General features: G+C 34.9%; 1 protein-coding gene across 2 annotated transcripts in view; it reads left to right on the top strand.

The window, feature by feature from the left end:
* Positions 1 to 27,203, top strand: part of FBXL4 (F-box and leucine rich repeat protein 4) — a 78,585-nt gene that overhangs the window by 16,315 nt on the left and 35,067 nt on the right. For both annotated transcript variants that reach the window (XM_072737840.1, XM_072737829.1), the window contains 5 exons: positions 129 to 246; positions 901 to 1,484; positions 9,740 to 10,085; positions 17,144 to 17,388; positions 24,706 to 24,919. In XM_072737840.1, the coding sequence (XP_072593941.1) occupies positions 973 to 1,484; positions 9,740 to 10,085; positions 17,144 to 17,388; positions 24,706 to 24,919 (1,317 nt within the window). In that variant the 5' untranslated portion in view covers positions 129 to 246; positions 901 to 972. The remainder of the gene's footprint in view (positions 1 to 128; positions 247 to 900; positions 1,485 to 9,739; positions 10,086 to 17,143; positions 17,389 to 24,705; positions 24,920 to 27,203) is intronic.

The raw sequence follows: 27,203 nt of genomic DNA, 5'->3' as shown, positions 1-27,203 counted from the left end.
GTTCTGCTTAACAAGTAGCTGTTTATCTGTGTTTATCTGTTTATCTAAAAGGTGATCTATAATCCTTTTGGGATATTTGACTTCCTAAGTTGGAAATAAAAATATCTTCTAAAACTGTTGTCTTATAGGTAAAAGAATGTGACATTTCAACATTTGAACCTGAAATCAGCATGCAGATTTCAGGCCACATGGATGAATGCCAACTTTTGCATTTCCTGTGTGTATCCTGTGACCATTCTCTCTGGGGTGAGTGATTTCTAAGAGTATCTGGCAGCAAACCAGATGCCAGCCAGCCATGGAAAGCCCTAACAAATACTGCTAAGAGTTATAAATTAAACACTGTCTGGTGATCTGTGATGTGTAAGGCAGTTAATTTAGTTGGTCTGGATTAACTGTCAGCTCCAGAAAACTATATTCCCATAATGTGAAATCTATACTTAGCATGTTTGGAGGTGAGTAATAATTAACAATAGGGCATCATTTGTTAAAATGTGAAGTTATAAAATGCCTTAAGGTTCTTTTGGATTTACAGTAGTGTTTTAGTGGTTGGCCATATTTTTGAAATGATTTTCATTTTAAAAGTTCAAGGATTTTAGTGTTTTCTGAAAGATACTTATAATTTTGTATAAAATAGGGTTTTTTTGGGTCATATACTTTCCATTGCCTTATATTACCAGTTTCGCTTCCCATATAGCATAAAATTGTATACATTTTCGATATTTAGGTTTCTTGAAAATTTATTTGATAAATTGTACCAGAGATTTATATTTACAATGAATTTTGCTTTTTCAGTTTCATTCTGGGGGATTATATTGGGGGAAAAACTTGATTATTACCTTATCCATGCATTTTTCTGCATATTTAAATAATTTTACTTTACCAAGCCATTCATTTTTTTAGAACATCCTTCAAAGAGTTCATGCGTCTTACTGAGGACACCTGACCTTTTGAAGCTTCATAATTCACACCTAGATGTCACCAGTCTTTCCCATGTTAACAGTTCTGACTATGTTTTATTATATATGCCTTCGGCGCCGAGCCAGGACAGCTGCAAGAGGAGAAATGATGAACAGCCATAGAACTATAGAATCAAACAGCCGGACTTCCCCTCTCAACGCAGAGGTGGTCCAGTATGCCAAAGAAGTAGTGGATTTCAGTTCCCATTATGGAAGTGAGAATAGTATGTCCTATACCATGTGGAATTTGGCAGGTGCACCAAATGTATTTCCAAGTTCTGGTGACTTCACTCAGACAGCTGTATTTCGAACTTATGGAACGTGGTGGGATCAGTGTCCTAGTGCTTCCTTGCCGTTCAAGAGGACACCGCCTAATTTTCAAAGCCAAGACTACGTGGAACTTACTTTTGAACAACAGGTGTATCCAACAGCCGTTCATGTTCTGGAAACCTATCATCCTGGAGCAGTCATTAGAATTCTGGCTTGTTCTGCAAATCCCTATTCCCCAATTCCACCAGCTGAAGTAAGGTAAGACTCATTTTTTTTTAATGACCATGGTATATGGCTGAACGGCTTTGGTTGTTTTACTATTAGAAGTCTTTTTGTATTCTTTTAAGTAATTTAAGTAGTTTAGACAAATTGGATTTTTAAAATTTTCCTTGATTTTCTAATAGGGAAAGAAAGACCACATGTTTAAAGATGTAATGCATTCTTTACACCTTGTACCTTAATGTTCATAGATGGTGAGATTTGTGTGTCACAATTTACTATAAAGAAAATGTGATTTGTACTAATTAGGATGTGGGCAAATCTGTGAAGTTAGTAGGAAGTATGACCTGTACATATTTTCAAACAAGCACCATGTTATTGCTTTCACATACAGTGAGTAACTCAAAGTAGATCTATAAAGTGATTGTTTTAGGGAGGGTACTTAGGGAATTAGCTTTAATGTTAGGGGAATATCTTTGTAACAAGCATATTCATTTAAAAACAAATGTTGCTTTCAGAAATTCATGCATTCTTTCTAAAAGCCTATTTATTTATATAAATTTGGGTAGCAGTGCCTTGTTCTGTCTCTTTTTCTCTCTCTTTTTTTTTTTTTTTTGTAGTTCAGCCTCTTCTTTTTCAAAGAATATAATCATTGACCTGGTAGTATATTCACATGGTTCAATAATCTAAAAAGTACATAATGCAGTCTTGTATGTTCTCTCTTCTCCATATGCCAATGACCCCAAACCGCTTTTATCCACTTATTTTTTTTTTTACAGTTTCTTTATGCAGGTATAAGCAAATACAAATATATTTTTATTTTCTTTATATGCAAAAATAAGCATACTATTCATGTCATTCTATATCTTGTTTCATTTAGTAGAGTATACTGTATCTTTCTATGTAAGTGCAAAGAGAGGTCCCTCATTCTTTTCTGTGGTTGCAAGTAATGCACAGTGTATATGTATCCCAACTTATTAACAGTTTCCTTTTGATGGGTACTTAGTTTTCCCATACTTTTGCTACTATGAACATTAATGCAATGAATAACCTTGTTTGTCATGAATCAGTTCACACGTGTGTGGGTTGGGTTCCCAAAAGAGTTGCTGGGCCAAGGGGTCTATGTATTTGTAATTTTGATATATAGTGCCAAATTTCTCTTCAAAGAAGCTCTGCTTATTTATATTCCTGCTAGCATTTTTTATGCATACATGTTTTGTCCAAGCCTCACCTATAGAATATGTTGATAAATTTTAATATTTTTGTCATTTTGATAGGTGAAAATATTATCTCATGTAAACCTTAAGTTAAAAGACTATTGTTATCTCTAAGGCTGAATATGCTTTCATGTTTAAGAGCCATTTATGTTTCCTTCTCCTTGAACTATCTGATCATGTTATTTGCTCATTTTTTTATTATTTGTTGATACCAGTTTTTAGATCTATCACTTTACTAATTCATTCATTCATTAAAATACATGTGTGTCCACCATGTGCTAAGCATTGATTTGGGTATTGGAGATACATCAGTGAACAATGAACAAAATAGACAAAAAGCCCTGTGCTTTTGAGCTTATTCTAACCCCAGAGCCGTTGGTGGGCACATGTTAAACTGTGAGTCCCCAGCTGCCACTGGAAGAGGAGTGGGGACAGGATCAGTTACCACCTGATACACTGCTTCCCTGAAGTCCTTTGTGCCTTCAACATTAAGGGAGTATAACTCCCCAGGGTCAGGAAACATTTGCAGAGTACAGCTCAGCTCAAGCTGGAAACTGCTGGAATAATCTTTACTCGTTCTTTTCAGAATGTCCTTGATAATTTATCTTGCATAATAGTATTAATGAATCTATTCTTTAAAAAACCAGAAAACTAGCATCCTTTAATATACAGATTTTTGGTGTTTTTTTTTTTTGTTTTTTGTTTTGTTTGTTTTTTTCTGAGAGAAAAGGTGCTTTGGGCAGGATCCTTTCTTACGAGAAAATTGTTTTATTAGATTCTGTCATTCTTTGTCTTCTAATGACAAATTTACACACTTTTTGCCTTAAAAAACTAGTCAAATTTGGGAATGAGATCTATGAAACATGTAATATCTTTAATCTAAACCCTAATGTCTGCATAACTGATTTTAAGTATAAATCATGCTCTTGGATTCCTAGCTGAGAGTTGTAGTATATGGTTTAATTAAAGCGACAACTTTATTTACAGAGTATATCTAATTTGCTTAACTGATTTTTAGCTATATTCCATGGAAAATACCATCAAATTTTAAGAGAAAAAGAATCTAACTAATATATATTATTGCAGGATAAGAAAAGGGACTTTTAAATTTTACTGATTATGAGATCAATAGATATTTCATTGTTTTAAAAAAGCTTGTTATAAAAGATCAAGAAAGAAAATACACACAAACCCCCCCCCCCCCCAATTCTTCCCAGGTTCAGTAACTGTTAATATTTGGTGAATTTCTTTAAGCAGTCAGAAACACCAAACACCTTCTCTGTCAGTTCACTGCTGGGAATGGAACAAAGAACCAGACAAACATGGCTCTTGTTCTTTGAGCTTTATAGGCCAGCCTGGAAGAAGACTGGGAGATCACAGGGAAAGTGTGCTGGTGGAGGGAAAACCTAATCCGTGGGCCTCAGACAAGCCTTCCCTGAGGAAGTGACTTAACTGAGACCTGAAAGTTGAGTGAAGCTTTAGTTTGGGTGGGAAAGGTGGAGGGAGAAGAACACGTGCAAAAAAGATGAAATCATGAGGTGAGGTCTTGGTGTTTAAAGAAGTGAGAAAGGTTTGAGTGTAGAGAACAAGCTGGAGAAGGGCCACAAACATGGAAGTGCCATTCTTAAGATTTAGATGACTGGTTTCTAGACTTTGGGAATCCCAGGGCTTTTGGAACCAGTATCCCAGAAACAGACCTTGAGAAGGTTGTTTCACAAGTGATTTGCCATGAAAAGGCTCCTGGAACCAGTAAGAGAGTGGGGTGAGCGCTGTAGGGAAGGGAAGAAGTCCCAGCTAGCCTGGAGGAAAGGTTGCCAGGGAGCTGGGCTCTTACACTTCTGTACCCGTCTCTTTTGGACTGTGGGCTGGGGGAGTGGGAAGGAGAATGGGGAATGGGGATCTTCCAGGAACATGCCACCCTCTGGATGAAGAGGCTCTAGGAGCCCAAGTAGTTCTCTGAAGAAGGCTGTATGTAGGTGGAAGCCCTTAGCAGCAAAGCAAGGAGATGTGGAGGGTGGGCCCACAGAACTGACCAGGAGGTTTGAGTGGAGTACAGTAGAGAAAGTTGGCTATCATAAACTAGTGAACATAATAATAATAATAAAAATTAGAGAACTGATATAGGTTGTCAGATTATTTACATTGCTAAACGAGTACACACAAAAAGACAAACAAATGAAATACTAACATAATTTATCGTCACCATCACTTCATAAAAGAAACCTCAGTTTATAGTGGGAAATTGGCTAGATCAGATCTTAAAGAATGGTTGGCAATTTTACATGTATACGTATGCATATTTTCATGTATACCAATACGTTCCTTATTTTTCACATTTAGTCGTGGAACACTGCCACACACAGTTGTTTGGGAACCATTGGACTGTACTGCCTGTGATTTTAATTGAGCACATGGTTTTATGCCCACCTTAAGAGTTAGCAAACGAGAGAGTGTGTTGGAGTGGCTTAGGAATTTGTTTGCAGGAAATGGACTTGTAGTCCCAGAGCATTCAAAATTTAAAACCAATCTTTCCCTATTTTGTCTGGTTGCATTTTTTTGTTCAGTAAGTGAAGCAGACAAGTTACAGGTAATTCTATAAGATCTCACAGTCTCCTGACTTCTTGCCTAGTGCCCGATTAAGAGAAAAGAAAATAGATAGTATACATGTCCTGGCCCTGAGGATAAGATCTTAATGTATGCTTGTGTAAGAGTCAGAAGTTAGGCTAGCACAGGGTTACACATTGGAAGGAGACAGGAAAAGAGGAGAAAGAAAACAATAAAATGAGGTCATATTAAAGGAACTGATTGGAATAAAGTTATTTGGGGATAAAACTTAGTGTTATGGATTTTTGAGTGTGAAAGCACTTAATTATATAATACTGAAGTCAGAGAAAGCAGGGAGAGAAAAAGTGGCTGTCACAGAGGGAATTTGCTGCCAAAGGAAGTTGCTTAAGCAACAATTTCACAAATTGGTCATGGTCTAGTCCTGACTTTGTAGGCCAAGAAACATAATTTTGTTAAAGCAGATGCTAGTCAGTTCCAATTAGAGATGGGCTGGGAGGCAGGGAGTGAGTAGGTGTACTATGGAAATACTTTTCTTTTGTTTCTGTTGGTGTTCCTCTTCTGTCTCTTTCCTTCCAGCTGATGAAATGAACAGTGTTGGCAAGAGAACCTTCTTTGTGCTGGCTACTGGGTACGCTTACTAACCAGGCAACATCTTGGTTATAGAGAAGTTTTTTGCATCCATGGGCCTGGCTTCCAACCTAAATGCGCTGGAAAACTTGCTTTCTCTGGTTTCCATTGGTGAATGTCTCTCTTTCTCTATTTACCAGTTGCTTCTGGGGAGCCCTAGAGAAACTCTCTCAATGGGGAAGCAATAGTTCAACATCACATTTGTTTCTTTGTTTCTAAGAACTGGACACATAGTAGGCATTCAGTGCAACCAACAGAGAAGTAAGTGGGCTGATGGAGAGAATGCTGTTGGTTACCATCCCAGAATTAAGTGCTGGGAGGTCACGGGCACATGGGTGGCTTAGTTTTTTATTAGGTGTCTGTCTTTAGCTCAGGTCATGGCCCCAGGATCCTATGATCCCTGCTTTGGGCTCCCTGATCAGCAGGGAGCCTGCTTTTCCTGCTCCCTCTGCCACTCCCCTTGCTGTGCTCTCTCGCTCTCTCTCTCTCTGTCAAATAAGTAAATACAATCTTTAAAAAGAAAGGATTTTTTTTTTGAAATTCCAAACTGAATTTTACATATGTGATACTGTAGATTTAAAATACACAGGACATTGGAGTTTGTCAGATTTGTCCCACATACATGTAGAGAGTGTGTGTGAGCACATATAGTAAACAGTTTAGTAGCATGACTTAAAGCAGTTTAATTTCATTAACACTGCCCTGGGTCTAGAGGATTAAGAGACTTGGGGCCATCCCACAGAAAAGTGTGTGTGTGTGTGTGTACACCCACATGTGTGCACATGTACATTTGTATATTTGCTTGCTTGTTTTCAGTGACTAGATTTTAAGATTCTGACTTTAGTTTTCTAGAATAAAATAATATGGGCATATTCTCTTATTGAATAAAATAGATATCTTTCCCGTTCTGACTTTGAAATAATATATTCTAGTTCTATTAGGAAATTTTAAATAATTCATTTTACTGTAGACACCTCAGGATCAATTTGTATTGGTCTTATAGTTAATGTTAGTTTAATTCAGAAGGCCACAGACCTATAAAATAATTTTTTCTCTTTTTATAATTTTTGTTACTTTTCAGGTTATCAAGAAAAAATAAAATATAAATAATTCAGATACATGACAGCTTTTCTATTTAGATATATTTTTAAATATTTCTAAAAACTGATGATGTTGATATTGTTCTTTATGTATGCTGTCATATTTACAACTTCAGATATATGTATAAGTAAGTATATAATATTCATGCTACATAGAAGACACAAAAATGTTGTTATGATAGCATTAATCCTGGTATGTTTAAATAAACTAGAAAGATTAAAGAAGTCAATTTAAAGCATCATCTAACTTTGTGCATTTTGCAAGGTAGATAGTGAGGACTTTAGTAGATTAATTACCTTATTATAATTAACCTTATTAAAATAGAATATTTCTGCTCTAGTCAGTGCTTTTCTTTAAGCTTACATTTGTAAATTTATAATTAATTTACATGATAATACAGTTCAAAATAAACATGAAGAACACATTAGTTGTGTATTTATTTATTGCAAAGGACCTGGCAAAGGTGATTTCTACGTCACGTTTTCAGTGTTTCTGTTAAGCCTCATAAAAACTCCCCACTGAAGCTAAGTAATAAAATAGACTGGTTTAGAGCATGTGTGTTGTAAACCAGTATGGGCAATTATTTCACAGGGTCCTATTTGGTCCTTATTTCCTAGACACAGGACATTCCTCTAACATTCTCTAATGTCATTTTACTGTGGCAACAAGTAGTAATAGTTTACTATTTACAAATAGTGAAACCATTTACCTCATGATTCTTGGAAATATACTGTCTGAAATTAGGAATGCATTTTCCCTTACCAACATGGTTTTAAATGATTCATACCTCAGTTCCTTGTACCTGTATGGGTAACTCTATTTAACTGCATAGATTTACATAAGAGTGTTCAAATCAATTCTATTGTTAGAAACCCTCAAGATTTTTGCAGTTAAGCTCATGGGGTACTTAGGTCTAGCCTTCTTTTTGTCTGATGGGTTTTATTCCTCATTGTCAGGAGAGAATCAGCAACAGTAGCAGATACGAGGTAGTTATAAAGATTCTAGTGATTCCAAAAGTTCCTACTATAAGGATTAGTGATATCCTTATATTCCCATGAGCTTCTGCTATATGCTTTTATTCCTAAAGATAGAAATTACTATACTTTCCTTTTGCATTCTCCAGGATGATGCTGTATGCCCCTCTTGCTGCCATCTTGGCCTAAAGACCATTAGGGTATGTGCATGTTGATGACTTCTGTAGTTTTGATTCACACTCTTCTATCTATTTCAGTTTCTTAAATGCCTTGCTGTAATCAGTGTTTACTTAAATCTTAATAGGTCAGGCCAAGGAAATGAACTGGCAATGTATTAGAAAAAAAAAAACTCATATGATTTGTAAGTTTATGGAAACATTTTAAGTGTTACTAATAATCAGTGAATTATAAATTATGTACCATGGCGATAGACTTACCATGAAATTACATATTATTTTCAAAGATAAATAATGCTTTCAGTAGTCATTCTTTTTTTTTTTTTTAAAGATTTATTCATTATTTGGGGGAGAGAGAGAGCCTGTATGAGAGGGGAGGGGGAAGATGGAGAGGGAGGGAGAATCTCAAGCTGAGCACAGAGCCAAAGCAGGGCTCAATGTTAGCACCTGGATATCACGACCCCAGCTGAAATGAAGAGTTGTGGGCTCAAATGACTGTGCCACCCCGTCACCCCTCAGTAGTCATTCTTATATGCTATTGGCATAAACTTTGAAAGCAGTTTGTATTGAGAGACTTAAAAACACTTAGTCTTTGACATAAAATCTGTATTAAAAAAATTCTGCTAACTAAAGTAATCAGTAATGGAAAGATGTTTATTGAAGTATTTTTTTGTGTTTCTAATTTTCTCTGATATATCTGGAAACAATATTAGAGAAATGGTTACTTATAACACATATATATGAATATTGTATATCTAACGATGCTATGTTATGAAGAATCTTTAAATAATTTTGGAAAGTAGTTTTATAAGGAGACTTATATGAAGAGATGGAATGTGAGTTGGGCCATGAAGAATAATAGATGGGCAGATAATTGCATATTGGGCATTTCATTGTCGGGAGATAGCATGAGCAAAAATACAAAGGTGGAAATAAATTTATTATCTGGAAGATAATGATTAATCTGACTGGAAAGTAAGGTTCAGTTTGGAGAAGTAGGAGAAAATGTTATTTACCTGATATGTGTTAGGTACTTGCTAGATAACAGAACACACAGAGATGACTAAAAGAGAAAATATGGGAATTTAGAGGAAGAACATATAAAAGCAACAGCTTCATGAAAAATTTGACAAAACTTAATGACTGGATAAAAGAAAATCAGAGATAGCAAATGTTTTCAGTTTGTATGACACTGATAACAGAAGTGGAAAAGCTGGAAAAGGAGACTCTGGTGCAACAAAGTGCTCGGTCTAGGTGGGTTAGGATATATGCACACAGCAGAGCTTTATTCATTCTATATGTCTTGTTTTGACTTTGAGTTTCTTTTTTTCTGAATGATGTTCTTCATGTAGCTCTAGTTATGCCATTTTCTAACTGACCAGTGTGAAATTTGCCAAAAGGAACTTTCTAGGAAATTATAAAAATAGTTTAAGTAGTCCACATTCTTTCAAGGTCTATGACATTTAATTAATTATTTTTTTTAATGTACTAAAAACAGTACTTGTGTTTGATTCTGTTCATCTTATTTAATACCTTTGTGCGTCGCACTGTAACATATTGGGCATGGGGCCATATCAAGATGACAGTAAATCTCATTCCAAAGTGTATTATAGGTAAGTTTCTTTCTTTGGCAGATGGGAGATTCTTTGGTCAGAGACACCGACGAAGGTGAATGCTTCCCAGGCTCGCCAGTTTAAACCTTGTATTAAGCAGATAAATTTTCCCACAAACCTCATACGGCTGGAAGTAAATAGTTCTCTTCTGGATTATTACACTGAATTAGATGCAGTCGTGTTACATGGTACGAAGGACAAGCCAGTGCTTTCTCTCCAGACTTCACTTATTGACATGAATGATCTAGAAGATGATGACTATGAAGAAAAGGATGGTTGTGGCATGGACAGTCTTAGCCAAAAGTTTAGCAGTACTGCCCTCAGGGAAGGGCCAAATAATGGATATTTTGATAAACTGCCTTATGAGGTAAGCCAAAGGTAATCAGCAGCAGTACTGGACATACCACTATACATTTTAAATGTTCAGATATTAATGTTTATTTTGGTAGGTATCAGAGAAATACAAGCACTGGTAAAGGGTACATTATCTAATGTATTATATACAGTTAACCTTTGAACAACACAGGTTTGAATTGTGTGGGTCACTTATACGTGGTTTTTTTTTTTTTTTTTTTTGATAGTATAGTACTGTAAATGCATTTTCCTTAGGAGTTTAACATTTTTCTCTTCTCTAGATTAATGTCATTGTAATAATATAGTATATAATAAATATAATACACAACTCTGTTACTCAACTATTTGTGTTAGTTGTATGGCTTCAAGTCAACAGTGGGCTATTTGTAGTTGACTTTTGGGGGAATCAAAAGTTATGCATGAACTTTCAACTGTGGAGGGGGATGGTGCCCTGACCAGAAGAGGATTGGAGAGCAGAGACTATAAGAGATGAAATTGGATGGAGGCTCAGAGCTGCCTTGATGCCTGACTCCACAGAACACTATTCATGTAGATGACAGTGATTGAGACATCCTACCATTGGCAGTGCACAGCCTGGATCAGAGAGGGCTTGTGGGTTTTACTGAGAGATTTGCATTTTATCCCTTCAGCCAGCGTTCCTCAGGGTATTCTGTGTCTTCAGGACACAGCAAAATTAATCGGGGGTGGGAGTGTCCTAGGTAATTGAGACCTTATATAAATAACTTTCGGGAAAAAATTGGAGCAGATCCAAGACTATAGTTTCACACTCACTATCTTGTGTTCTCTTGTAGTTTTTATAATGCTTTTTTGAGTGGGAGAGAAAGTTGTGGCATAGCTAACATTCCAGGAATTACCCATAATATGTAGTCATTTTTTGCACATGTCTTGGCTCACAATTAGAAAAATTATCCAGGTGTTTGGCCTTCATGTAAATTTTGTCTTTTATATGGGTCATGGTATAAAAAAGAGACTGTACACCTTTTCTGCAGTCAGTAGGGAAACATCAAAGGTTTTATTTTATTTGTTTTAAAAATGAGAATAACACAAAAATGAGGCTTCTGACTTAGTTTACTCTGCTGGTAAATGAAGAGTAGACCAAGAGGAGATCAGGGTGGGAGGCAGGGACACCAGTCAGGAAACCACTGCTATAATTGAGGGAAGAGATGATGAAGCCTGGATATTGGAAGATTTGGAAAGGAGATGGATAGGAGAAATATTCCACAGATCAGAAGGTAGAAATTGAAAGTAACTAGTAAATGTTCATATCTAGATGAAGCAGAACATCAGAGAGACTTTCAGTTTTCTGGTTAAAATGACTAGGTGGAGGGACATGCCATTAATCATAAAACAGTGAGTGAAGGTGAGAAGGATATACTGACTTTGAGGTGCCTGTGACTCATCAAAGCATCTCAACTGGTTGAGGGCAGTAGGCAGTTAGTATTTCAGTTTGAAATGCAGGAGGAAGATCTGAGTTTTTATTTGAGGGAGTCTACTTGAAAGAGGGGAGGGGCACCATGATAGATAAAATTAACTGGTGAAAGACTGTAGAGTATGAATAAAGGGTCAAGAGCAGAATTCTGGGAATACTAACATATAGGAGTCCCATAGAGGAAGACCCATCAGAAAAGGTGCTTGGAATAAAGATGAGAGAGTCTTAAAAGCAAAGCAATAGGAAGCAAAAGAGACATAGAAAACATAAAAAGGACATAGTCCACCCCGTTGCTGCAGAGAGCTAAATTACAAGTGCCCACAGGTTTTGGTTTTTGGGAGTCTTTGATAATCCTTTATGATTATCAGTTTAGTGGAGCCATGAACATAAGGTAAGGGATGAGAAAATCTTACCAAATTCGGTTAAGGCATGAAGGAAGGTGAAAGAAAGTGTTTATTCTGAGTGTAAGCAGAAAAAATATTTTTGCTAATATACTCTATGGGCTGTACCATGGAGAAGACTGTTCACCAGTAATGAGTTATACTTGTCATCTTGACTAACACTTCACCCCTTTGTGGTGGCACTCAAAAAAGGTATATCAAAATGAGGGAGAGTGAATTATAGGAATTATCTGTGCTAACTTCCCTTCTGAAAGGAGAAAAGAATGGTGGAGGAAGCAGCAGGGTAGTAAGGTTTTTGTTTGTGATGCAAGTTGGGAGAGATTTCAGCATGTTTCTATGCCAAAAGGAAGGAGGCAGTAGAGAGGGAAACCTTCCAGTACAGGTCAGGGGTTTGATCAATATAACAAAGGAATATGGAAGAAACCTGGAGAAAGAATCTGTAGTCCTGAGGACTTTAACTGGCTCTGACAAAAGCAGAACACCATATGAGTTAATGCTGCAGGACACTGAATGATCTCTCAGTGACTCAAAGGAGAAACTTAAAAAAAAAAAAGTTACCCAAATTCCTTTAAGATAATCCAAATTATTTAAAGTGAAAAAAAAAAAAACCCACCCCATATTTAAATATGTCAAGTGACACAGTGTTTCCATAGTTGAAAATAATTGGATTATTGGTAGAGTGGGTTTTGAGGGTAGATAGATCAATTACGTTTTGGGAGTCCTATATTCACTGTAGTATCAAATGGTTCTTCATGCTAGGATGCCCCCATGTAAAAACACATTGTGATAGATACTAGATACTAGATATGTAATGATTAATGGATATTGTCTTGTAGGCCTGAAACCAGTTATCTCTTGTTTAATCAAAATCCCAAAGTGTTTTTTCACACATCAATGTCATGGTCTCAGTGACTTTTCGTTATTCCTTTCCTATTTTAATATTTAATTAAAATGTAATATTAAGTATTATAGAATGTTTTCACACAAAATACACATCTTTTAACATTGGTGACTTCTGTTTGGAACAATGCCAGAAGTTGCTGGGTGTTATTTAAATTGCAAATCATCTGGAAAAAGTGAATTATTGATCCTCTGATACAGGGATATATTTAATTTTTAATGCTTTTTGCACTAAATGCTTTAAAATTCTCCTGATATAACTTTTAATATTGAAGTTAAAACAAAAGGATTTTAATTCATTCTACAGATAGTTAAGGTCCTACTGTTGCCAAGCCTGGATGCCTCTCATAGGTTCTTTCAAACATTTAAGAAACAGATAAATCTTGTATTATTCAGACTCTTTCATGGTATAAAGAGAAGGAAAGTTTTCAGCTTTTTTATAAAGCCAGCATAATATTGTGGCACAAAAAAAGACTACAGGACCAATTTTACTTCTGCAAACAAATACAATAAATAGAATTATTTTAAAAGATAATACAACAGAATCATTCAGGATGTATTCCAGGAATTCAAGGGTGTTTTGGTATTAGAGAGTTGTTTTTGGTATTAGAGAATTATAATACCATAGTACTAGGTCAAAAGGAGAAAAATCCTATCTCATCATAGCAGATACATTAAATTGGTTGACAAATGACAGCTGGATAGATATCCAAATTTGTTATCCATCTCTGTTTAAAAAAATACCTAGTTAAGCCATTCAATAGTAATTGTCTACTACCAGATATTATTAACCAAAAGCTAATATCATATCTAATTATCCAACACTAGAAGTGCATTGTCCAATGTGGTAGCCAGTAGCCACATGTACTATTGAGCACTTGAAATATGGCTAGTCTGAATTGAGATGTGCTGAAAATATAAAATACAGGATTTCAAAGACTTCATACAAAGAAAAGAATAAAATATCACAGGAGTTTTATATTATTACATGTTGAAATGATCATTTTTAATATATTATTAAACTCTATTGAATTAATATCACTATTCTTTTGCCTGTATTTTTAACTTCATTAAGGAATAATTGACACATATAATTGTATATATTTAAAATGTACAACACGATTTCATATATATATATATACACATTGTAGAATGATTACCAAGATTGAGATAAGTAATACATACATTACTTCATATCACTAATTCTTTTTTTTTTGCTTGTGTTGAAAATGCTTAAGATCTACACCCAGCAACTTTCAAGTTTATAGTACAGTATTATTAACTATAGCCTTTTGACTTTTTAAAAAATCTCTTTACATGCATACATCACATTTGTGGCTCACATTTAAATTAAAGTAGGAACAAGACAGTAATGTTACTTATCATTGTTCTAGAAGCATTAGCCAGTGCTGAAAATATGAGAAGGAAAAGGAATAATTTTTGGAAAGGAGGCTATAAGATCAACATCGTTTGCAGGCAATATGACTATGTACTAGAATTCTTAGGAGAATAGACTAAAACTATTAGGAACAATAAGTAAGTTAGCAGGTTACAAAGTTAATAGATAAAAACCATTAGTGTTAGGAACTCTAGGAACATAACTCATTTATCATTAAATGATAAATCATACCATGCCCTTGTGTAAGAAGACACAATAAAGTAAAGGTGTCAGTTTTCCCTAATCTATGTATTCAGTGAAGTCCTAATTAAAATACAGAATTTTTAATTGTTTTTTAATTTAAAAGTTTACCTGAAAAAACATGAAAATACTCAGGAAAATTCTGGAAAAGCGATGGAGGGAGCACTAGTCCCACCAGATAATAAAGTGTATTCTGAAGCTGTGGGACTGATATTTGTGGGTCAACAATGAAGATAGATTTTCATTTGCAACCAAACATTCCAGAGCATTTCAATGTGTAAAGTCTATAAAAATTAGAACAAAACTCATTTGACTCAGAGTTCTATTGATATGAGAGAAATAATGGATAAATAAATGCAACAGAATGGAGTCCAGAAACAGATCAGCATAAAAGAAAGAAACATTGGCAACTCCCTTGGCAAAGGGTTATATTTCTATAGTTAAAAAAAGAACAGCAATAAAAAAAAAAAACAACAGTGCTATACCGTTTTTTTGTCTTTTTCTGCTCTCAGAATGAGGAAATTTGTTGATGCCAATGCTGTCTAGGCGACAAGAGAATGGATCTTTTTTTTTTTAAATGGATCCTTTTTAAAAAAAAAAAAAAGATTTATTTATTTATTTTTGAGAGAGAGGGCTCGGGGAGAGGCAGAGGGAGAGAATCTCAAGCAGACTCCCCACTGAGCAGGGAGCCTGATGCATGGCTACATCCCAAGCTCCATGAGATCATGACCTGAGCTAAAGCCAAGAGTCCGTCACTCAACCAACTAAGCCACCTAGGTACCCCTAAGGGGGTACTTTTTTATACTCTGTAATAAATTGATGCAAACACTCTGAAGGGCAATTTTGTGTTTAAGTCAAAACTTAAAAGCATGTAAGTTATACTAAGGTATATTTACATCATTTGTGAAGATATATGTACATGTACATATGTGATATTGCAGTATTATTTGAGACAGGGAAGAAAAAAACCAGGATCTACATCAGTGAGAAATCAGTTGAATTGTATATATACCACATCTATAAAAAGGCATGGGCTGGATTTCCCTGTGCAGATAAAGAGGTAACTACAAGATGGATGCATCATTAAATGAGAAAAGCAAGGTATAGAACAGTGTATATAGTATCATTCTTTTAGTGCAAATCCAAAATGGGATTTCCTAAGTATTTATCGGAAGAGATCAGAAAAATGGTAAATGCTTACCAATGGAGAGAGGGTTCATTAGATTTGAGGATAGAAACTTTTCATTTTCTACCTTTCTTCAGTGTTTGGGTTTTCTAATGTTTTTGCCCGTTTTCTTTTGTTGTTTGTATAATACTTTACATTTCAGCAGTTTACATGTCATCGAAGTGATGAGGTTTTAGACTAATTTTTAATTTCCTTTTATTTTCCTATTATAACACATATCTTTAATATTTTTTAAAGTCCAGTTCAGTTTTAAGAGCAAAAACACCCCAAGCCTTACTGAACACAATCTATGTATTAGTGAGCAATGCTCATATTTTATGTACCTTTTAAGCTTATTTTAAATATCACGTCACTGTTTTGTAATTTTTTTGACTAAAACAGTGAAATTCTGTCCTGAAATTAATATTGGGCTTACATGGTCAAATAAACTGAAGAGCATCATTTAGGTTAAAGGGCATATTTGCAAAACAAAAAGTGTAGCTAGACAAATACACTGCGTTAAGCAAGAAATGCAGTATTCTCTTTCATCTGAAGATCTTTAACATTTAGCAAACATTTGATCTTTTTTTCCTTTGTTTCTTGGTCCAGAATAGGCTATTTTTAGCAGTAGTTCTGAAAAGTTAGTTTAGACGCCCCAACCTGTTCACCATCAAAAACAAACAAACACCAAATCTTGGACTAGTTCAAGGAAACTATTTTAATTAGAGCTAAAAATAATTTAGATTCCTCCTCTTACTACTTTTTGTATCTGTCTGCTGTTCCATCATCACTGCCAGCAGGCCCCTGTTTTCTCTTTCCTCCGGGAATTCTGTAACAGCTCCTTGACTGGTTCTCTTTCTGCCTCCCTGCCTCCAGTGGTATCCCCTGTGATGAGCTTTCCAAACACAAATCTGACCGTGTCATTCTGCAGTTTAAATCCCTTCAGGGGATTTATTGCCTTCGGAATAAATTCAAGCTCCTCTGTGAGGCTCTTTGTAACCCAGTCCTTAACCACTAACAAGTCTTTCACTTAGTTTGGCTCTCACCCTTTAAAGCTGAGCCTTCCTGGTACAAGTATACTCTCCCTTTGCGGTTGGGCTGGTATCTTCCGGAGCAGCCTCTGTTCTTCTCTTTCAAAGCTATTAAAACATGTCATTGTACTTACCAGGTCCCCCCTGGACTCTGCAAAACTCTGAAAATGGGAACTTTCATCTATCACCATGTTGGAGGTGTAGTAGATGTGCAGTTGTTGTTGAGTCTATGAAAAACTGTATTAGATTACCAAAATATATGTTTGTACTATAAAAAATGGGTCAATATGAGCCAATATGCTTTAAACAGTTTGAAATGTAATATATATTATCTTATGTAAATATGGTTTCTTCTGATTTGGATAATTATGGGGAATTGTGATTTAGTATGTAAAAATATTGTTATAAAATACATGATGCTTTTGTTCTTTATTAGATCATATAATACACTTAAGTGATACTGTTTTTCAATCTGTTTGATGTAGCTCATTCAACTGATTCTGAATCATCTTACGCTACCAGACTTGTGTCGATTAGCACAGACTTGCAAACTACTGAACCAGCATTGCTGTGATCCTCTCCAGTACATCCACCTCAATCTGCAACCGTACTGGGCAAAACTGAATGACACCTCTCTGGAATTTCTGCAGGCTCGCTGCACCCTCGTTCAGTGGCTTAATTTATCTTGGACTGGCAATAGGGGCTTCATCTCTGTTGCAGGATTTAGCAGGTGAGTGCCAAGCCTGGTTGCACATACTTTACCAGCAGGCAGTACTTAATATGGAGTAGTTTCCATAATAAGAGTGTGAAAGTATCTACCATATACTTTACACAAATAAAAAGGAAATCCATTTTGTGTATTATCATGTTCAGAATGCTTCTATTTATCAAAGTGAGAGAGTTTCATCATCCTGTTCAGCTTAACTTCACAATAATATGAAGGGAAACTTTGCCCTTTACCTCCTTTTATTTAATTTTTTTTAAATCCTAAGTAACTTTCAACAGAGCTCCTTTTTTTCTTTCTCATATTTTCAGCACAGATGATTAACACATTTTAAAAACTATTTCCAAATCAAAATCCACCTCTCTAATGTGATTTGTCAGAAATGGAAAACAATTTATTATAGAACATTTTTAATTAAATCTTAATTACATGTGCAATACATCACCCAAATTTAGAAGCTCATTTAAACTAATTATGTTGAAAATGCAATTGCATGCTAAGTAGGCGACCACACTTGCAGACCTGCCCAGGTGTTTCTGCTCCTTTCTATTTAAGCATTTCGTTTTCTTACTATTAAATGTCACCTGTTAAACATTTGAAAGCTTACACAAGTGCATATTCATTTAGTAATGCTGTATTAATTTTGCTTATGATACAAACAGGTGTTTTTCTCTTAACCTTGATGAGGGTTATTCTCATTGTACATTACAGTATAATCCCATCATTTCATTAAGTTAAATAATGAAGGAGTAGAAACTTTGGGGAAATTACCTGTTATTTTTGATTAATGAATAATCTTCTATCCTGTTTTTAGAAGTTAAAAATGAGCAACAGCTCTCCCTTCACACATCCTCAGTGGATACATTCTTGCACAGTGGTTTATGAATTAGAAATTAGTATATTGAGCCTTGTTTTCCCTTGACTAGACTATAAAAATAAAGATGCAGTTCCAGAAATAAATATTTGATGCCATAAGATTCGGATGAAATAATAATGTTTGGGATAGTAACAGTGTGTTCCAAGTACTAATATTGATAGTTTCTGTATCAAAATAAAAAATAAACACAAGCTGTAATGGCTTACAGCACGTTTTGAAATGTGGATGCACTGAGTTTCTTTCTTTCCCGCCAAAAACAGCCAGGGAAAGGAGTTCTTAGATAAAGCAGTATGGTATTGTGGGTCAGAGAGTACACAGATTTTTTTTTATAGCATGCTATGTATATACAAAATGTTTTCTATTATGTAAATTTGCTTAAGAGGAGATATCTATGGTTAAAAAAATAGGCATTTCTTTTTTAGCTTGTGATTTTGGTGAATTTTTATAGAATCCACATTTTTAAAAATTGCTTGACATTTGACAGCTACCAGTTGAAACAGAGCTTAATCCTTTCTACTTCCCCTTGCCATCCCCCACCCACTTCATTTGAAATTTTTCCTCTCTGCTAATAGGGCCAAGAAGAAGTGAAGCTAATGATGACTGTGGGTATTTAGAGCATGCGCTATGGATCATATAAGTCAAGACTGACTTAGAGTAGCTATTGTCAGTAAGCATTATTTTACATTATAAGGACCTTCCAGGTATTTTAATTCCTCTTATAGCTCCTTCCTCCATGTTCCACAGTACTGGGAATTTATTGTTTATTTTCACCCTTCGTGCATAAGGAATTATAGTGTGTCATTGGCCATGTAAAGAGACATTTAACGTAGTTCCTACATCAGGCTACAGAAAAGATAAAGATATAAGGATAAACATGTAAACATCCTTCCTGTATTTTTATTAATAGAATAACAGGATGACAATTAATGAGTGTGGACTGTAAAGAAAACATTGTAGTGAACAGCTGAAGTCCAGCTTCTTTGGCAAAATGTTGCATGTGACCGTGATATGATGACTTAAAATGTAACAGTAATATTAAATCATTGTTTCAGAACTCCCTTTATTTGACTCATTCTGGTGCAGGAACTGAGACCTAACCTGTGAGAAGAAAGTTTAGTAATGCTACTTTTTAAATTTTAGACTCATAATGGATAAAGATCTTCTTTTGCAAGATTAAAGCTCCAATCTACTTTCTCACCAGCAATTTCCCTTCCATTTTCAATTCAGCCATGTTAGTTGCTGTGGGGCTGTTTGAATAATCATAAAGGTACATACATAAATTTAACTTTTCCATATTTTACTGTAGTATTTCAGCCAGTAAAACTATGAATCTTGATAGAATTCCTTTATGCATAGTCCTCATTCCCATTAAGAAAATAAAAAGTTTACATACCAGGGAGAGAGAATTCTTTTCTGGGTGGGAGACATTGGAGTTTCACCTACTGATTGCTGGTGGCCCCCTTGACTTGACTGCTGAATCGATAGTCATTATGGCTTGTAGGCAGCGTTCCCAGAATAAACAATAAATATTCATGGCTTGATTATTAATGAATAATCTATGAATAAGTATGGTCTATTTATGCTCATTACTGTGAAGAAGACTTATTTATAATATTTTAAAGAAAAAAAGTACATTTTTAAACTAGAGCCCAGTGATGATGAGCTGCTGCTTTTGAGCAAGTCTTTGGGAAAAGTTTGATACAGTTTTATCTTTGTTGCCGAAAAACCTTTCCTCACAAGTTGGAACTGTTTAACCGGATTTCAAAGAACTTTTAGGAATTTATATTATTCAAAATAGTAGGAAAATAGGCTGAATTGGAATAGCAAGAAGTTAAAGTTTTAATCAGTTATTAAAATCCTATTCTATCTCCAGATTTGTGATTTGCAACTTCAGGTACTGCTCATGCATATCATTACTCATTAGAATCGCATCTTTTATAATTCCACTTTTCTTTTATAATACAGTTCCCTCAAGTCTTGGGTATTTCTTTGCCCCCCTGCCTGTTTGTGCTTTGAGGTTTAATCATATCACTGATGCTCAAAAAGCCTTGGGTTTATTTTTCCACTACTATGTTTCTTCGGAGAGTTGCCCAAATTAATCACTTTGATCTCTACTTCAGTTATGTAGATATTCTTACCCTTGACTCCTCTAATTGTTTCCTTATAAAACATTCTTGGATGCTTTTTAGATTCAGGAACTTTATTAGATGTTTTGACACAGAGCTAAAATTTTATAGGATAAAGAGCTTATTGCTTATTTGTTTATTCAATTGCCTACCCATGCTTTATACAGTTGTCTCTTTTAGAATATCAGTTCCCAGAGACTTGAGATATTTAAGACTTTCTTTCCCCTGCCAACAAAGAGTTTTGTTTTTAATGGCTTTATTTTGAATCAGATGTATTAAATAAAATTCCAAATTTTATGAGATTAAAGATTGATCTTAAATATGCTGTTTTATAAAACAGTCAGCTGACAAAATGTACCATTAGCAATCAGAAGCCATAGATGTTTATGTCTAATTCTCCCCTTACCTTTTATTTTCCCCCTTACCTTTATACATCATGCAAGTTGAGAGGATTGGTGTCTTTTATTTTGATGAGTAAACTCAGATTAAATAATTTATTCATATGATTTTATTATTTCATGGTGCAAGTTTACCATTTAGTAAATTACTTCTTATGTACCTATATTACTCTGGACAAATTAATTCACCACATAAAGATAAGCCATTTATTTCTTTCCCATAGCAAGAGACCTAGTTTGGGATTCTTCATTTGAAGTTAGATCTTCTCATAATACCCTCAATATCAAGAAATACATTGTGAGCATTCATACCATGGAAAGAATAGGCTGTAGGAAATGAAGCTGTAGTTCTCCTTTCAAGTGACTAATACCACAATTGAGATGAATTAATGGATGACCAAGACAAAAACATGCATGTAATTATGCATTAAAATAAGACTTACTAGAGGAGCATTAAGAAACGAGTTGTGTTAAGCTAATTGAGTCTGCTGTTACTTCTGCCTTCTTGAACTGTAGATCATGAAAAAGTAGATAGTATAGATCCTGTAAGTTTAGGAAGATGCAATATGGGGATATTGACCAAATAATCTGCTCAGAGTAAAAATATACAATATTGAAAAAGAGAGGGAAAATCAGAAAGGTAGTATAAGCATGATCATTATCTTTATTGTGTTTTCAAATTTTGTCATTTATTAAATCAATTTGGGAAGTTTTCTTTTTTTTAAGATTTTATTATTTATTCATGAGAGATACACAGAGAGGCAGAGACACAGGCAGAGAGAGAAGCAGGCTCCATGCAGGGAGGGTGATGTGGGACTCCATCCCAGGACTCCAGGATCATGCCCTGGGCTGAAGGCAGATGCCCAACCCCTGAGCCACCCAGGCGTCCCAGTTAGGGAAGTTTTCTAGTCTGTTAACGAGTTGCTTTCTGCTGATTGGCTTGACATCACTCTGTACATTCTTTAGAGGAAAAAAGTTCAATAATGAGAGTAATGAGAAAAGAGGTGTTAAAGTATTCCAAGTCCAGCATGAGAAATAATTATAGAATAAACTGCTTAGCCAAATAGTGAAGACCTTCAAGAGATAAGGTGCCTGAAGATTTTAAGAGTTAATATACTCACTTAATTTTTGTAATCTGCAAATACTTGTAGAAGTATCAAATAAAAATAGAATAGTCTTTAGTTCTCTGAAACTCTACATCCATTTCTAGGTTGTAGCTTACAAAAATATGAAGAAGTACCTATAACTAATGTTTATACTCAAAGTTAGGTAAAATTGTTAATTTTGTCATATTTCTTGGGAGTAGTTTAACTGTAGTAAGGAAAAAATACCCTGAGTCCATAGAACTTAGTCTCTTCTGGAGTAGAGGAAAGTTAAATTTGTCAAGTGAATTTTCATAATTGAAAGGTACATTCAGTAAACTCTCATCAAATGTTTTTTCCATTCCTGACCTTGTGCTGTGTTAGGTTCACCAAAAATCTGTTTCAGTTGCCAAAGGATTTGAGGCAGCTTATAAACTCAGTATAAACAAATTAATGGGGAAGGAAATTGTAGTTAAGAGGGAAAAAAAAGTAGTGGTTGAGGAATAGAGGAGTCTGAATTCAGTTCAGTGTAGAGAAGATATGTCATCATTTAGTATACATTGCCTACCTTTGAAATGGATCCAGAATCCAAATATTGTGCACCACATTCAGTACTACCACCTGGATCCAGTGCACCCTCTTCTCTTTCCTGAATGTTGTAGTGATGTCCCGACTGTCCCCCTGTTTATACTCCGCTTCCCCTTCTGTCTGTTCTCTACACAGAAACCAGAGTGATCCTGCTAAAACACAAGGAGGTTGCGTTACTCGTCTGCTCAAGACCCTCTAATGATTGAGAATGCCCAAAGCCAAAGTGCTTATGGGACATATACTGTATGAACTGCCTCTTCCTCCTCTGACCTGCTCCTCATCTCTCCCTTACTTTGTACCTCCTGCATTAATCTCTTTATATTTCCTCACTCTATATAGTGTCCTGCCCCCAGAGTATCCTGCACCAAAGCTGCTGCATTTACCCTTCCCTCAGCCTGGAATGTTCTTTCCCATACTTTGCTTTGTTTACCTCCCATACTTGCTTTGGGTCTTGCTCATCTTCTCAGTGATACCCTTGATACTTCCTATTGCCTTGCCCTGCTTTTATTTCCTCCTCGACACTTTTTACTTTCTAATATAGTATTTGTTTTACTCGTTTACTTATTTATAGCCTGCCTCTCCTACCAAAATATAAGTAAGTTCCATGAGACCAGGGACTTTGTTTTGTCCACTAACTCCCATCAGAGTAATGTCTGGGTCAAAATAGGAGCTCAGTAAGTATTTGTTAAATGAATGATGAACATGCTTGATGCAAACTGCAATTTAGCTAATTCAACTTAGCAAAGGTAACAGTAGTGAAACAGGTGGGAAGAAATCCGGGAGAAGGAGTAGCTTGAGGAGTGTTGGGGAATTTTAAGGAAGGGGTAGGCAGTTGTGTGAAATGCCACAATAAGTCAAGTAATTCAAGCACTGAAAAGAAAGGGCATTGAATTTGGCATTTAAAAAGAAAGGGCAAATTTTAGGGAGAGCAAAACACATATTGCAGTGGATTAAGGATAAATGGTTGTTCAGGTATAAATAAGATATGTGAGTAATAGTTATTTTCAGCATTTAAAATAAATTTGTAGCAATTGAATTTTTAATTGTATAATGTGAGTTGTCCAAGATTCAACTTTTATGTTTGTGGGGTGCTTTGACCTTTACCAATAGCTTCACATATTGTTTGATGTTCAAAACCATGAGGCAGCGTGGGGAGTGCTATTATGTAATTCTAGTCTGCGTTTTACAGCCGAGAAAGTGCTGAGACTTGGCTAAATGCCTTTTCCAAGGTCACATGCCAGGAAGTGGAACAGGGCAAAATATTAATCTTTTGACTTAGAAGTCCAATGTTACTTCCTTTATGTTCATAAGTGATTGATTTAGTCAATTTTACTTTATATGTGTACTTGAAAGCTAATTAATCCATTCAGGAAAAAAAGATGTGGCATAAATAAACTAATGGCATGTTACCGATGTGGCCCTGTGATAGGCAAGAAAATGTCAAGAGACCTAGACAGGGATGATTGGTGCACTTAAGTGTTTAATATGCTTAACTGAGTTTCATGTTTCATGGATTCAAATATTCCTAGACTCACATTTAGTTTTATATTATTTTCAGATGATGATTATGGACAGGACTGTTGCCCTCATCTGTACTGCAACTAAGATAAATATTGTTATTACTATTCTGATATAGAGTTTTATGTCTGCCATGTTGAATTTTTCTGTGAATTATTTTCTGTGTATTTCTGCAATTGAATATCTTGTATTAATTTCAACATCAGTCTAGTAAATAGTAACAGTTACAAGGAACGTTACAGTAGTACAGTTAAACCAACTGTACTATTTCTTTAGTTGAGAGGAGGCTAGTCTGATATATTTTAAGGTCATTTAATTAAAGCTTTCACCTTCTGTGTCGCATTCAAAATAAATTATCCAGAACTGGATGGATATTGTTTAGGGGAAAATATCTTCTAAGAGTTTTGTTATGTTTTTGGTTTTTGACCTTACTAACTCAGATGTGAATTTTAGATAGAAGATATACATTCTCTGCTTTCTTAATTTTTCACTTAGCAGTAGCTCACTTTTTATATGATAGAAAAACATCTTATTGTATCAAAGTGATTTATTTTAGCCTAATCATACCTATTTTGATAGATAGTAAATGAGAATTTAAGTGAAACAAAAGTTTAACATTTTCTCTAATAAAAATGCATTCTTCTGAAGGTGTCTACTAAGAGTTGAGGTAATTCAATGTACTTGCAAAAATATCTTTTACTATGCAAAATTCACACGTAACATTATTTTTACAGGTTTCTGAAGGTTTGTGGATCTGAATTAGTGCGCCTTGAATTATCCTGCAGCCACTTTCTTAATGAAACTTGCTTGGAGATTATTTCTGAGATGTGTCCAAATTTACAGGACTTAAATCTCTCATCCTGTGATAAACTACCACCTCAAGCTTTCAACCACATTGCCAAATTATGCAGTCTCAAACGACTTGTTCTCTACAGAACAAAAGTAGAGGTAAGAATATCACCATTCACATCTTTGCTAGTGTGATAGCCAACTCAATATTTAGTTGCCTGTAATTGCTCATGATAATATGCTTTCTGATTCTTAAATAGATTTTGATGCCACTTGAGTATTCTAAAATTAATAGAGCTGATTTAGTCATTTCAAAATTATTTAGAGTCTAATCTGTTGTTTTTATAATTACAGGAAAATGCTATTCTCTATGTTCTTAAAATTTTTGTAATGTTGTTCATGTTTCCAGGTAAAGAATTAAGCGGTGAGCTGAGGTGAGCTGAAATGCTGACAAGGAATGAATTAGAGAAGGAGGTAGAATGATAGCGTGCAGGAGAGAGGAAACCCAGTGGAATTTATCCAGGGCCAGACTTAGGAGTTAAATTAATTCTCAGTACCATAGTTTAGGAGTCTCATTAATGAAAAGTGGAATCTTTTCATGTATATTGATCTACTTCCATTTTTCACCAGTATCTCTAGGACTTCTTTCCAGGTCACTACATACAGCATTTGACTCTTTTCATTAACTGTGTAGTATAGGTTATACCGTAATCTGTTCCACCATTCCCCAAGTGAACAACACTCAGGGTTTTCCAGTTCTTTTCCTTTTATAAATTATCTAGCAATAGCATTCTTTTTTGCAGAGTTTTTCATACACATACTGCTATTGCTCTAGAATAGAGTCCTGTAAGTGGTATTGCTGGATCACAGAGTGTGTGCCTGGGCCCCTGTAGTAAAGACTCAGTTGTCATATACTCGTTTCCTTTACTCCAGTCATGTTGACCTTCTTTTTATTACTTGAACATTCTAATCTGGTCCCAGCTCATGGCTCTTGGCTTTTCTGCCTGCCTAGAATGTTTTTCCAGCTTATTATGTGGCTACCCTTTTCTTAGCTCAGTGTTCAATTCAAGTATTTTTTTTTTTTTTTAGAGATCACTTTTTGGACATTTATAAAAAGGTAGCCCTCTTTCTGGTTCCTTTCATATTATCCAGTTTTATTTCCTTCTTAGCATCTGTATCACTCTTAAGTGATTTTGTTTTCTTGTTAATATCTGTCTCCTTACACTGGGATATAAATTTCAGGAAGGTAGGAAGGAGCCTTGTCTGTCTTTCTCATTGCCATTTTTCGAACATCTAGGATGGTACTTGGTGGTAAGATTGATCATTTGGTAAATGAAATGAATGAGTAAAATAACCAAATTACTTTTCCAAAATGGTATACCAGATACTTTCCCACTGTAGTGAACCCTTGACTGTCTCGAATGGTACCTTAGTCAATGTATTTAACCTGTGGTATTTCAGTTTTCTCTAAAATAGGATAAAAAATACAGATCTCAGGGTCGGGGCATTGTGAGAATTAAATTACATGTAAAATGTTTAGAGGGTGCCTAGAATATAGCAATCTCTCAATAAATACTAGCTGCAAAAAATAGTAGTTGGTACAAATAGTTTCATCATGGGGCAGTTTTGTGGTATGTTTCACTCTGTGGTAGGGAAAGTCTCATCTCTATTTTTACACGTTTGTTAATCCTTGTACATTCTTCTTCCAGTTGTATCTTTCAGCAAAGATTTTATTAAAAGTACATTCATTTGATTTCATTTTGCTCTTTAATAAGGCTTCCATCATTCATGTATGCCTTGTTTTACATCCAAGAGCATGTTATAGTTTTCTTCACTTAGGTTTTATATCTTTCTGGTTAAAAGATTTCTCTCTTGCATTTTATAGTGTCAGATAGAGTTTCCTCTTCTATTTAATTTTGATTGGTTATTGCTAGTTTAGAGTTTATTGTTTTTTTGTATTTATTTTGTATCTGCTCACCTTACTGAATCCTCATAATTGTTCTAATAACTTTTTATTTATGCTTTTGTATTTTCTAATACAATTACATAATCTCAAAATTAATACTTTTTCTTTGTTTTTCAGTGATTAAAGTGTTGCTTCGTTAGATAGAACTTACTAAATATAGAGTCATAGCAAGTATACCAGTCTTATTTTTTATATAGTAGGAATTTCTTTAATGTTTCATTTTTAAAATATCTATACAACAAATATTTGACTACCTATTGTGTGCCAGGCACTGTTTTAGGCACTGGAACCTTAGTATTGAACTAAAGATACAGTCCCTCATGCAGCTTACTGATTTTATATGTTGTTTGATACTGCTTTCTGATAAGTAGTTTTTATCATCCTTGTTTGATTAAGAATATTTTATCAAAAATATGTATTATTTTTAAGGCTCCATTAATGCATTCATCTTTTTTCTTCTTTTATTTATCAGTATGA

The sequence above is a fragment of the Vulpes vulpes genome, chromosome 1 (assembly GCF_048418805.1).
Source record: "Vulpes vulpes isolate BD-2025 chromosome 1, VulVul3, whole genome shotgun sequence".
In the NCBI taxonomy this organism is placed as follows: domain Eukaryota; kingdom Metazoa; phylum Chordata; class Mammalia; order Carnivora; family Canidae; genus Vulpes; species Vulpes vulpes.
Note: the sequence above shows the minus strand (reverse complement) of the source record. Positions and strands in the feature narration are given on the sequence as shown.